At 43.7% G+C, this 12,553-nt stretch overlaps 2 protein-coding genes across 4 annotated transcripts in view; one reads left to right on the forward strand and one right to left on the reverse strand.

Moving 5' to 3' along the window:
* The window catches only part of TG (thyroglobulin), a 673,226-nt gene that overhangs the window by 437,394 nt on the left and 223,279 nt on the right, over window positions 1-12,553 (forward strand). The gene's annotated exons all lie outside the window — the stretch shown is intronic.
* Window positions 1-12,553, reverse strand: part of SLA (Src like adaptor) — a 92,871-nt gene that overhangs the window by 23,582 nt on the left and 56,736 nt on the right. For all 3 annotated transcript variants that reach the window (XM_069220781.1, XM_069220780.1, XM_069220779.1), the window contains exon 3: window positions 7,680-7,779. In XM_069220781.1, the coding sequence (XP_069076882.1) occupies window positions 7,680-7,779 (100 nt within the window). The remainder of the gene's footprint in view (window positions 1-7,679; window positions 7,780-12,553) is intronic.

Genomic DNA, 12,553 nt, shown 5'->3' on the forward strand with positions numbered 1-12,553 from the left:
CTTCTTATCATTACAAAAGTGATATTTCAACTTGTACTTATCAAATCTTGATTGTTTTGACCTTAATTCATTCAGATAAATATCTTATATTTTTCTAAACCTGTGTGGTGTATTTTTGTGGTGTTTTCATTGTGGTATTGCATGATTTATTGCACAAATACTTTACACATTGCCTTCTAAGTTAAGCCTGACTTCTCAGTGCCTAACTACCAGAGGGTGGACACAAGATATTTTGGATTGTGTGTGACTTACCATGACTAGGATTGTGGTCCCTGCTTGGACAAGGGTGTATACCTCTGCCAACTAGAGACCCAATTTCTAACAATGTGGATTAATGTATTTGCCCGTCTTGCATCGGAAACACTTTCAGTGATTTATATAGTAAAAACTAAGCAAGACGTCCAGCATGGAGCACAGCAGAATAGAGTCATTTCACATAATCATTCACAGCCATGCTCATCCCGTGCTCTCAGTGAGTTCAGGGGTAGTAGGCGCAGTCACAGGGACATGATTCAAAGACCCAGAAAGTAACACAGCAAAAATAATTTCTATTGTAATGAATATGCCTAACACAGACACTTTCAATGCCATGAACCTAAACTCGCTAATGTGTTTACATTCTCCGATGTAAATGAGTAGTATGAGATTTTGATTTTGTCATTTAATTTCATCTTGTATACCTTCAGTGGTAGCGTGTTCACTGTGCTTATCATATATACTTCTCTAGTTACCATCTGTGGCAGTCTGAGCATGCTGATACACTCAGGGCTCCCTGATAAATGTAATGAGTTTAGTAACACAAGAAGCCTCTGTGGCCCCAATGACAAGTGGGGTGCAGTGATGCTGGAACAATTGGCAGACGAGGGGTGATCACCATCACCATCACTTGACCTAAGTGCCTTGAGTGTTCTTTCCATGCTTCTGTTATACATATACATTAAGATATTCATACTTTAAATTGTAAAGCAATTGTAACTTTATTTATGTGTGTGTTAGAAACCCTCTAGACTGCTGTGGCAGTCTCCTTTTCACCTCTATACCAGTAACAGTGCTACTTGGTAAAATTACGAAATTACCTAAACTTGCAGTAAGAGGAAGGAATAGTGAACACTGCTCTCCATTTTAAAATAACAACACTTTGTTAAACAAATTTGCCTTTCAAGCAACGGTTTGCACTTGACAATAGTCCTCTTCATTGTTCATTTTCCATCTGCATTCCGTATAGAATTTATGGGGGTGCTCCCACACCCCTACTTCCAGTGATAATACTGGAGCATTAAGTTCTGTTAGGTCTGTTGCTCTACCCCTCACGGTCATTTCCACACTTCCATTTCTAAAAAATACAATGGTGAGCAAGTGAGCACAAGACATCACAGACCAGATTTACAATGCACTAGTGTGATGCAAAGCAGTGCACAGTGGCACATACTGTTTACTATCCAGCTCAAAAGGCTTTTTGCACAGGGAAGGAGAACTTTTCCCAGTGCAAAAACCTTTCCACCACTTAGCATCAAAAGGACGTTACTGGAGCATTAGTGAGATGGTTCAATTTACACACTTGTAGCTTTTGAAGTAAAGCACAATCGACTAAGATAGCTAGATGTACCTTTGCTTAATATGTAATGCCTGCTTTAATCTGGCGTAAACAAGGGAAAATGTGCTCAATTCTCCAAAGAATCAGCACATTGCATGTGTGGTGAAATGCACAACATATCTCCAATGTGTGTGAACCTTCTGAGTTGTCTCTGCATTAGAGTCAGTACTGGGAGGGCAGGCCTCCAATACAAATTCTATGGGTGACAGCGCACACTCACCTCCGCAACGCGTTGCGAGGCTGTGGGCTGTGCAAGGCTGCCTGTTTGTGCCCTGGTCTAGGGGATGACACTAGCAGAATTCAACCTTTGTAGAGACTGCTCAGCGGTTTCTTCCTTCCTTTCAAATATTGATGCTAAGTTAATGCTGGGCCAGATGTATGGTACACGGGCTACTACTGTCATTGCCACTTGCACAGAAGTGCCACGGTGCAAGCTAGACACCGCCTCCTTGTACACTTTGTGATCTCACGTCCTTTTTGCCGGAATGGTGCTTTTTGTTATCTCAGGAACAGCACAACTTAGTTGTGTTCTGTAATCGGAGAGGATGGATAACATTGTGCTGATCGAAGCACAGTGAGAACATGAGAGCTCTCAGTCTGAAAGCAAAGTATCAGCTGTGGTTGATGTGCTATTTTAGTCTATCAGCATCTGCATTTAGCATCAGTATCAGTTGTTATCACTGCTGCCCTGGACCTTCTCTGTAGGCGTCACCCAGCACCCTCCCTTCTCCACTGTAAACCAAAGCCCTTCACGGTTTATCTCTGCTTCCCCCCTACATTTGCACTCCTCACTGAGAAACCTCAATAGCTGATAGCGACCTGCTGGTTTGAAGCATGGTCCATGTTACATGCCACATACATTGAAACATATGTACTGCATACGTGTAATAGCGCTAAGGCTCGCTCACAGCCCTGCTATACCCCAGTGTTATTCTTGTCAAACCTGGAGTGTCCCCTTATTAAGAACATAACTTAACAAAGCTTATATTACATATCACGGTTAATCAAAAACGTATTGGAGACTCTGACAGAATTTAGAAAACATTTGTCAACTCATCACTTTTGATTCTTCCATTGGTTTATTCGCCTATTGTACCAAGACCCTGACCCAAGGTATGGGTACTAGGGTAATGTACTGACCAGAACCAGTAAATCTCATTCCCAGAGGGCGAGGTGTTTAAAAGTTGCGATAAATACTTTCTGTTCTGTGTTTTCAAGTTAGAAAGGAGGAATACATTACAGAATTAGTATTTAACGCATCAAATTGCATGTTTTGCTTTTTGCTGGTCCTTTTCCCTGATAAATATCTAAAGGTATCAATTGGTGGAATCTAGCAGAGAAACAACAACAGTGTGATACTTACCACACGATTCATCATTCTAATCTCCGTGCAAACCCCTATTTGCACAGTGATCACAATTTAGCCCTGAACTTGTATTGTGGGCCTCAAAGCTGAAGCCACACGGATTTACAGCCCATTTGAGCTCTACCACCTTTTCCTGCCCAAATGCCAAGATAAAGAGCCCGGTATTGTCCCTGTTTGCCCAGGCCTACCTGAGAGAAACCTATCATATATCCTCCACCACAGCACATCTTCTGCTTGCCTCTCTTTACCTGTTCATGTTTTAATTAGGAGTTCCTTCCCTCCTGCTGATTGCCTCCCTTCTATCCTTGCCAGCATTTCCTGATAGCATATTCTATGGCACTTGTGCACCAGTTGTTTCTGTGTGTTTGGATGGAAAAATTCCTTGCATGGTAACAAACGTGCACCCCATCCCTGAGTGCCCAACTACAACAAGGTCTTGATCCTTTGGTGCTGAATATTGTTGTGAGCAAAATTGATCATGCGTGTTCACCATGACATAGGCCTGTCCCACGGATTGTAGTCTTGTTGGATTAGGAGGTGTTCCCGAAGAGCTATCCTTATAGTGGTGAGAATCGATTGCCCTTTTCAGGAGTTAAGCAGCACAAGCGTGATGATGGCAATATACTGTGTACTTTTCAGTAGGAGTGAACAGACCTCTTTATCAGTGCCACTGGAGTGAGGCCTACAGGAACACTCTTGTAAGGTTCAGCTGCTGTGCTTAACTCAACATTGGCCTACATCAAGTTAGTATGTAGTGCTGTGCAATGCACATGTATTTGCTGTATGTGTGCCTGTGAAAGGTACAATACATGGAAGGCTCATGGTTCTACTTTGGGAGCCCCAGGACTGACCGGAGGAGCATGAGGAGGTAGAGGAGTCCCCCCAGACAGATCTGTGGAGTGCTGCATCCCTGAGAGCTGAGTGAGATGCACACAGAAGGGAGGACAGCCAGGCTTTTTAGTACACTTAAACATGTGCCCTTTGATTCAGTTAGAGGTAATTGGAAAGGGTCCTGGGCACATCTAATGAAGGAGATGGGACTGATAAGAGATCCATAAAGAGTAAGGCTGGGGCATGTGTTATGCTTTTAATACACATGTCCAGATATGGCTGACATTTAGGTGTGAACCTCTAGTCACTCCCTTGGCCTGTGTTGTGGGGATATCAGATTTGGAGTCGCTCTTGTTGTGACCGACTGCTTTCTGGAGAAAGGGCAGGACTGAGGAGTGGGCACTGGCAAAGGAAGCAGACCCCCAAAGCAAACTCCCAAAACTAAGACCATAAATCAAATTTGGTGTTGGAAAATGGACTATAAGAAAGGGAGCACAAGGCTCTCCAAAATAGTTAACTGTCAAGCAACCAGTCGGGTTGTATGGCAAGGAGGATAAGCTCTGCAAGATGTCCACCTGTGACCAGGATTGGGGATAAGGTCTACCAGTTTCTCATCTGGGTGAAGTAGATATGATCCAGGAAAATCTAAGACCACCTGTCCCTACTGCCTAGAAAACCAGTGTCTGCCTGCTTGCCAAGACCAGTGTGCCCTGTAAACAAGAGGAGAGAGCCTGGAGGGAGTGAGGCCCAGTGTGGGATCCTGGTGAGTGGATTCCCATAGGGAGGTGTGAGGAGACTGCTGCTCCATGGATCTGGTCATCACCCAGGTGCAGATTCAAGTCGGTAACCCTTTATGCCAGACGGGACCACCATGAAGTTAGCCCTGGTTGCACAGATAAGTCAATCGCCCGTGTGCAGAGTAAATTCAGTGACCCCATATACGAGAGGGCCTGCTGTGAAGTTGGTATCACTGCCATGCCAATCGGGCCATAGCCCAGAGGGGGCTGCTGTGACAAGGATGTTACTGCAGAGAAGTCAGTCATTAACTAGATGTCAAATTTGACAGGCGTCTATCTTTCCAACCATAAATTAATTTTGCGGTAGGCGCGTACTTCAGTTTGAGCACATTCTAAAGACATTTTTGCACTTCTCCTCACTTACTGCTAGGAAGTCGGTTGCCCAAGCACTTATAATTTGGAGGTTGAATTATGGGACTGCCTGTATCTAGCATGACTTCACTACTTCACCAACAGACTGCAGGTGGTCCAGAACATGGCAGGCCACATTCTTCTCAGCCTGCCTTCGAGAATGCAAGGGTGCCTTCACCTTCATTCCCTCCACAGGCTTCCAGTAAGGAACAGGATCCTGTTTAAATGACTGATTCTAGCCTACAAAGCACTCCATCACACAGGTGCAGGCTACATAAGGGTAAGAATCAGCTTCCACTTCCTCACTAGGAACAGGTGATCAACCAACAGCCTCCAGGACACCCAAGATTTGTCATGCCAGAGCTGGGACATGGGCGTTCTCTAATTTGGGGCCATCCACATGGAATAAGTTCCCTCTTGAGTTATGCTTAGTGGGCTCTAGTTCCCTGATAAAAAAGGCTGAAATCATGACTTTTCACCCAAGAATAAGTGGTCTTGGCAAATACCGCAAAGCTGCCCATGAGCGGAGTGCTGGCTGCCATGCTCTATACAAATATAATTTCATTCATTCATCTATCCATTATCAATGAATAGCTTACAAAGCAGAATATTACGAATTTTCGAATTATAGAATTACCTCTTGTTTCATAATCATGTTTTCCATTGAGCTTTTGAGACCACCTTAAATGAATATTCTGCATAATTCTTTCCACCATTGCCCTTGATTTTGAGTCTAGTTATGACAATTGACTCCTAAGTGCCTCAATGTCAGCTCCCAGTTGCTACTCCTTTAATGTTTGATAACTTTGGAGCAACTCTCAAAAACTGTGCTGTAACCAATATCACAATTTTGAATTGTTCGTACCCAACACATCTGGCTGTCGACTGTGCAATGTAAAGAAATGCTTCTTCAATCACAAGGGATGTGGCCTTATTGAGATGAGGCAACACCTTTGCCCATGTGCCTGTTAGGAGTCATTAGGAGAGGGGTGGTGGCAGGGGCAAGGGCATAGCTTTGTCAGTAAGATTGGGGTGTGTGAGCTCCATATTTCCCAACAATCACGCTGGCATATAATGCTAAAATACATTATATGACAAGCAGGGTGCATGAGAGGGGCCTAAGAGACAGCAGAAAGGGTGAGGAATGTGGATTGGTATGAGCACCAAGTTAGAGAAACACAATATTTTGTAAAATAATTAACATTTTCAGGACTTTCAAAACAGAGATGAGAGTTTGTATCTTATTTGTCAGGGTGTGAATGCAAAAATCCCAGGTGAAATACGACAGATACCTCACGGTACCCGACTGAAAGCACCTGTACCCAACCCCAACCGTTCATCAGAAAATACATGTATTAGGGGGGTGTAACACTGCAAACACCCCCATCTCCCCAAAGCTATGTCCCTGGGCAGTGAATTTCAGGCACCCTGTGCTCCATCTGCAGTGAAAGAGGGAGCAACTGTTTAAACACTCCTGCTTTAACTGCTGCTCTCCCCCAAATTAGAGTGCTACTGCATGCTTTGGAGATAGCTCACAACTTGAACCATGACCTGAGGTGTTTTTTGCCTCTATGTTTTGTGCAGGTGAACATCTTACCTTTACTGTAGGCACAGAATACACCAATGGAAGCAAGTGTAGTCACAGGCTGCACCCACTATATTGAGCTTCCAAGCACTCCCTGGGCTGGTGCACATGGCACCTTTACTCTGAAGTGCAGCCACTGTTATCGTCTGCTCAGCGACACCTCATTTTCTCTCTGGAAGTGTGCTAGAAATCCCCATGGTGGTGTCCATAGGCTTATTCTGACCCTCAAAGCTTCTTCCTAAAGGGTGCAAATGTGCCACATCCTTGGGGCATGGATGTAAGCCCTTGCTCCTGGACCTTTATTCCCATGCAGATGTGTTAGTGATATGGAGAAGGCTCTCAGACAACAGCAGGCCTTCATCTGTCTGGAGCCACACCTCCATGCAAATTAGATAATGCCCACTTTACATTGTGTGGAAGGTAACTTGGCTACACCTATTACAGAAGAAGCCACACATACAGCTGTGGGGATGAACACCAGTTTACTCTAGAGACATTATGGGGGTTATTACAACTTTGGAGGAGGTGTTAATCCGTCCCAAAAGTGACGGTAAAGTGACGGATATACCACCAGCCGTATTACGAGTCCATTATATCCAATGGAACTCGGAATACGGCTGGTGGTATATCCGTCACTTTACCGTCACTTTTGGGACGGATTAACACCTCCTCCAAAGTTGTAATAACCCCCTTTGTGTTACACATAAGTGTGACCTGGGACTCTGACTGGCTGAGCCTTTAACTAAATAACCTAAAACCCACTCGAAGAATTTGTTTTCCAGCCAAATGCGAATATGTTGAGAAGCCCGAGCTTAGTTTCATCCAGAATATTTCCCATTGACTTCTGGTACCTGATCAATAACTTTGCTGGTTATTTAATGCAATATTAGCTTTATGTATTAACTGTACGAGTTTGTATTATATTCAGATAGAGAATGAGGGACTTAGTTATCAATTGTGCAACAACTGCAGTGACACCGAGCTTTGTGATGTGTGGGGTCCACTTTACCTCAGTTAGTGGCAAATTTTACTAATAAACAGGCAATGGGAGGGCACTCCCTTGCTTGCATTAGGGCGCAGGGAGCCATTGACACTCACACAATCTATAGAACTTCCATCACAAACAAATATCAAATAGCAAAGGGGACAACTTACTTAGATATGACACGAAGCTTTTCCCCGAAACTAAATACAGGTTGGCTCACATCTGGTGAGGGATAGTCACAGAGGACAGCGAGGAATTCATTCTCTTGTTCTAAGAAAAGAAAACCGATTTGAGAAGGTTTAATTGCAATAAGTCTCAAACATGCTTCAGCACATGGTTGCCACATCAGTGAGACCATAAGCCACAGTTCTTCATATCACTAAGATAAGAGAGAGTAGAAGTGGGCATGCATACCAATCATGTGTTCAAGTACAGCCAGTTTTCTGAAGGCATTTTCTCCACACAAATAGAAAGATATTTTATAAAGCATTAGCAGGTGAATCAAGAGAACTCTTTCAAGGGATATCATAAGGATTTTGGGAGGCATGGGGCAAAAGTATATTGGGGCCCCTGTTCAGAACAGCTTTGAATTTATGATTACATTTCAGCTCTTTCACACCCTCTTTAGACAGGTCACCGACAGTGCACAGACACCCTCACCCAAATTCCAAATGTGTTTACATCTAATATTCAGGGGTAGTGGCTGTGTGTTTTCAATATTGTAAACAGCAGCAGCAGATGCGAATAATCTCTGTGACACACTCCCATTTCTCATTTGTGAGGTCCTGTTTTTATCTAAAAGAAGACCGTTTTATGGGTGTTGCATTAAACATAAACACAACATTTCTCTGCAAAATGCCTGTAATAGACTCACACACATCACCCAAATACCATAAATTAAAGTATTTAAAACAATTTGTTTAAGAATTATTCAAGGTCACCAGGGCAAGTCTCACTGCAGAACAGAGATGGCTTTATCAAAGGGCCCCCTGAAGGGCTGGGGCCCTGGGTCACAGCCCACTTTGCATATGCCTTAAAACATCTCTGACTCTTTCATGGAAATAAATATGGAGACGCTGACACGCTCCTTCAGTCCCACCTTCAGGGTCCAGCAGTGCCTGGGGAGAGACATGAGGCATGATGGTATCTGTAGTCTCCCATTCGTGTGTGCCCGCATCCTACCCTAATTTACATTTCTAATCTGATTGAGAAAGTATTTTTCTCCAGTATCACAAAAGCAGGAAGAAAGTGCAACAGCATTATTATTTTTTGCCAGGAAAATAATATAGCTCATGACCAAGTTACACAATAAGCAGAAATGGTGCGAAACTACGTCGTTTCTTCTGCACCACTGAAAAATAATATGTTATGTAACTGCAAAACTAGACGAGGTACAATCGTGTTGAGGATACAAAGTCATGTAAAAGTGTAGGTGAAAGCACGGGGCTTTTTTTGAACCTTCGTTTAAAACAATTTATGTTCATGCATTGTTTAGTAAGGCAAAGTACTCATTTGAACAGATTACATGATTTAGGAATGAAAATTGTTTCTACTGTTGTTTATCCATTTGGCTATTTCTTCTGCTAATACTGAAATAACACAAGAATAATGTTTTATAAATCCTTTTTTGGTGTCACCTATAATAAGATTGTGTGAGTTAATCAGTATTGGGCGGTGCCCACTCCAGAGATACAGACTTATTTTTAGGCTTAACCAAGTGTTTGCACACAACCTTCAGACATCTACCTGACGGAAAGCACCAACAAACAAATTATCAGTAGAGGGGGGCCTACAAAGAAAACAAGAATGTGAACAGCGGCGGCTCCTCCGCAGTGGGGGAAGAGCGTTGCCCCGCTGGCGAAGAGCCAGCAGCTGAGAAATAAAACGGTATTTCATTTTATTTTTCAGCTGCTGGCTCAGCTGAGCCAGCATGTGAAGGGAGAGGTGGGGCTGGGCTATGGGGAGGGGAGGGGATTGGGGAGTAGGAGAGAGTGCACTAAGTGCGCATGTCAGTTTGTCCGGCCGTCTTAGGTCGGCCAAACTGACATGCACACTTAGGTTTCTCCAACCCAGCTGTACTCCAACGCAGTGTCTGAGAGGCAGACCAAGCCGCTTAGACCAATTCTGGCACTGCTCTCATGCTGTGTATAGCATGAGAGCAGCACCATTGCGTGGGGAGCCTGTGCTGGTGTTCCAGGGACTGCGGGGACACCATTAGAATAGGAGCGTGAGGCGGCCGGCAGCATCGAAAAAGGTACGTTTATTATTTTTAAATATTTTTATTTATCCTCCCGTCCCATCACCTGCCCCCACCGCGCACCCCCCCCTTTGAGATTTGTGACGGCACTCCGCTATGTGAAATAAAATAAGTAAATAGATAATGTAGGGTAAGACAATGAAAAAGAAGATGACTGTTAATAGTTGAAATTAGAAACTACTTTAAATCGTGTAAACCCCTGAGAACATCCTCTGCACATCTGTACTTTGAAGTGAATTGGCCAATCAACACTCAGACATTCCACTGCCACCTTCTGACTGCCAGCTGTTCTTCTGTCCACACTCCTCTGGCATTCTCCCTACCCTTTCAGCTTATGCTGCTTCACTTGAACACCCAGGGCTGTGTCCAGGAAGGTATTTTCATGTCTAAAGTACCTTGGATTCCTGACAGGCAGATGTGTATTTAATGCTGCCACAACTGCTGAGAAGTTCTCAGTCTTAAATCCCACCTAAGGAATGGAACAGAGATTTTCCAAGTCGTGGTTTACCTTGTAAACATGGGGACGTTTGTGGTCATTCCCAAATCCACTTCTCCCCCCGGGGAACTCGCTGTAAAGTTTTTCGAGTCAGAGGCTGGACTAAATCCACTTCCAGGATGGAATAGGGAAAGGATCAACCCAAAGGCTGCACTCACACTATCAATCGTCTAAGACTTCCAGTCTTTAAATCTGGAGGTTGGGCTCTCCTAGTGCCTGCTCAGAAGCACCACGTTTCCTCTGCAGAGAGCTGTTGCATGTGTGGGTGTTGCACTTTCTCCACAAGGAAAATGTTTTTCTCAAGAAGTGAAAGAAAAATAAGGTTTAATTTGCTCAGGGTACTCCATTTTCCCTGTGTGGAATGTAATGCCATGTAGAGTTCTGCACAGGGGAATAGGGTGATGCCTCAAGACATTCAGGTGGAGTTTTTACTTTTTTCATGAATAAAGCCTCTACTACTTGAAACAGTAAGAGGGTCACAGCAAGGGGACAGGGAATCTATTATTAAGAACAAGAAAGCATCCAAGTAGAGCAGAGGCATGAAGGATGCCTTTAAAGAAAAAAGAAGAGCGGCAGAGACTTAGTGAGAGAAGGTGAAGGAAAGAAGAGCCCTCACAATGAAACACAAACAACCATGATAAGGTGGGGCACAGACGATGTATCCAGCACTGTGAAGAAGTCCCATCCTCATGCCTGTGGTGCCACCAGTTTTCATAGCTGCGCACCCCCGCTACATTAGTCGAAACAGACTGCTGGCGATGCTCATCCAGAACAGGAGAAACTGGCAAGGTGGAAGACATTTTATATAAGTAGAGGGCGCACTTACTGCAGACACTGTGGGAACGTCATCAGTGTACCTCATGCAACGATTCCCTTCCTGCCGTGTAATGTCATAGAATGGTTTGAATCTTCATTTCAGCATAGTAAAGTGCTCAAAGCCAAGTCATAAAATATATAAAAAAAAATACAATTTTGTCACTTTCTGTGGTAAAATTGTATTACTATCACATCAACTGTGCTCAGTTGAGTCTTTCTCTTCAGATAGAGTTAACGTATCCAAATCTAGACCCCCCATTACTTGTTGACACTAGACACTCTGGCCCACATTTACTAACATTTTGCACTGGGGTTGTTTCTTTTTCACTTCCTATTTCTATGCGTGCTGCATTCAGCAGAATATGCCTCTAGTGATTGTTTTTGTGCAGTAAGATATCCCTTCCGACACAAATACAGTCCTGCCCATAATGAAGACACCATTGCACCATGGGGCAAGAGTGTGTACATTGACACTAGGCAGCAAGTGCGCTAATCGCTGAAACAGCAGAAGTGCGCAACATTTGCAGTATTTCTGCTCTCTCCCTTTTATGCAGGGCAGTGCAGCAAGATGCCTTGCACGAAAGGTTAGTAAATACTGCTCTTAATGTGCACCTTCCTGAAAAGCTTCAGTTTGGCTGAAACATGCTTGCATTTGCTTAATCTTTTGTGCATATGGTACACTGCAGCTCAAGTAGGCTGCTCTTATTGTGTTCAATTTCCCCTGAGTTGCATAAAATGAACCTCCTTCTTCAAAGGTAAGGGCCAATAAATATGAATCGAATGCTGTCCCGGATACCCTGAGTGGTTCAGAAGAAGTTGTGTGATATCCTGGTGAGTCTGTGGTGTGGGTTTCCACTCTGTCCAGGCTACCTGAGTCTGACATGCTTTGGAATGTAACGTGCTGCATTGTTGGATATTGACAGGTTGCTGGATATGCACATGTGCAGTGTTGCCTGATTTATGTTACATTAGGGTTTTGTTCAGTCCAACAAATCTAGCAAATAAACAAGGCAGCTACAGCGATCTGCTTCGGCAACAACTTTATTCTTCAAAGTGCATTACATTGAGTATCACCAAGTACTGAAAAACCACTGACAAAGCTGATAGGACTGGCTTTATTGTGGTAATGAGTGCATCAACAGGCATGCAGGAAATGCTATGTGCATTACTTCACCCCAATGAATAGTGCCACACCTATTTGCTCTGCCGATATCTGTTTTTATTACTGATAGCACCACAAACATACAAGCACAGAATTTCTCTCACTTAGGTGCCAGTGTAATTCTTTCTTTTACACGTTCAGTGCTATTTCAACCACAAGTACACATGAGCATTGTGCTGGTATTAGTTGTGATGGTAATGGTAATGGTAGTCATAATGGTGTCGGGGGTAATTGTGACAGGGGTTTGTTTTCTACACAGCAATGTTTTTATCTTGTTGTCATAAAGATACGGCCTTCCGCTCCTGAAAGCTAC

This window comes from Pleurodeles waltl, chromosome 2_2, assembly GCF_031143425.1.
Source record: "Pleurodeles waltl isolate 20211129_DDA chromosome 2_2, aPleWal1.hap1.20221129, whole genome shotgun sequence".
Taxonomy (NCBI): domain Eukaryota; kingdom Metazoa; phylum Chordata; class Amphibia; order Caudata; family Salamandridae; genus Pleurodeles; species Pleurodeles waltl.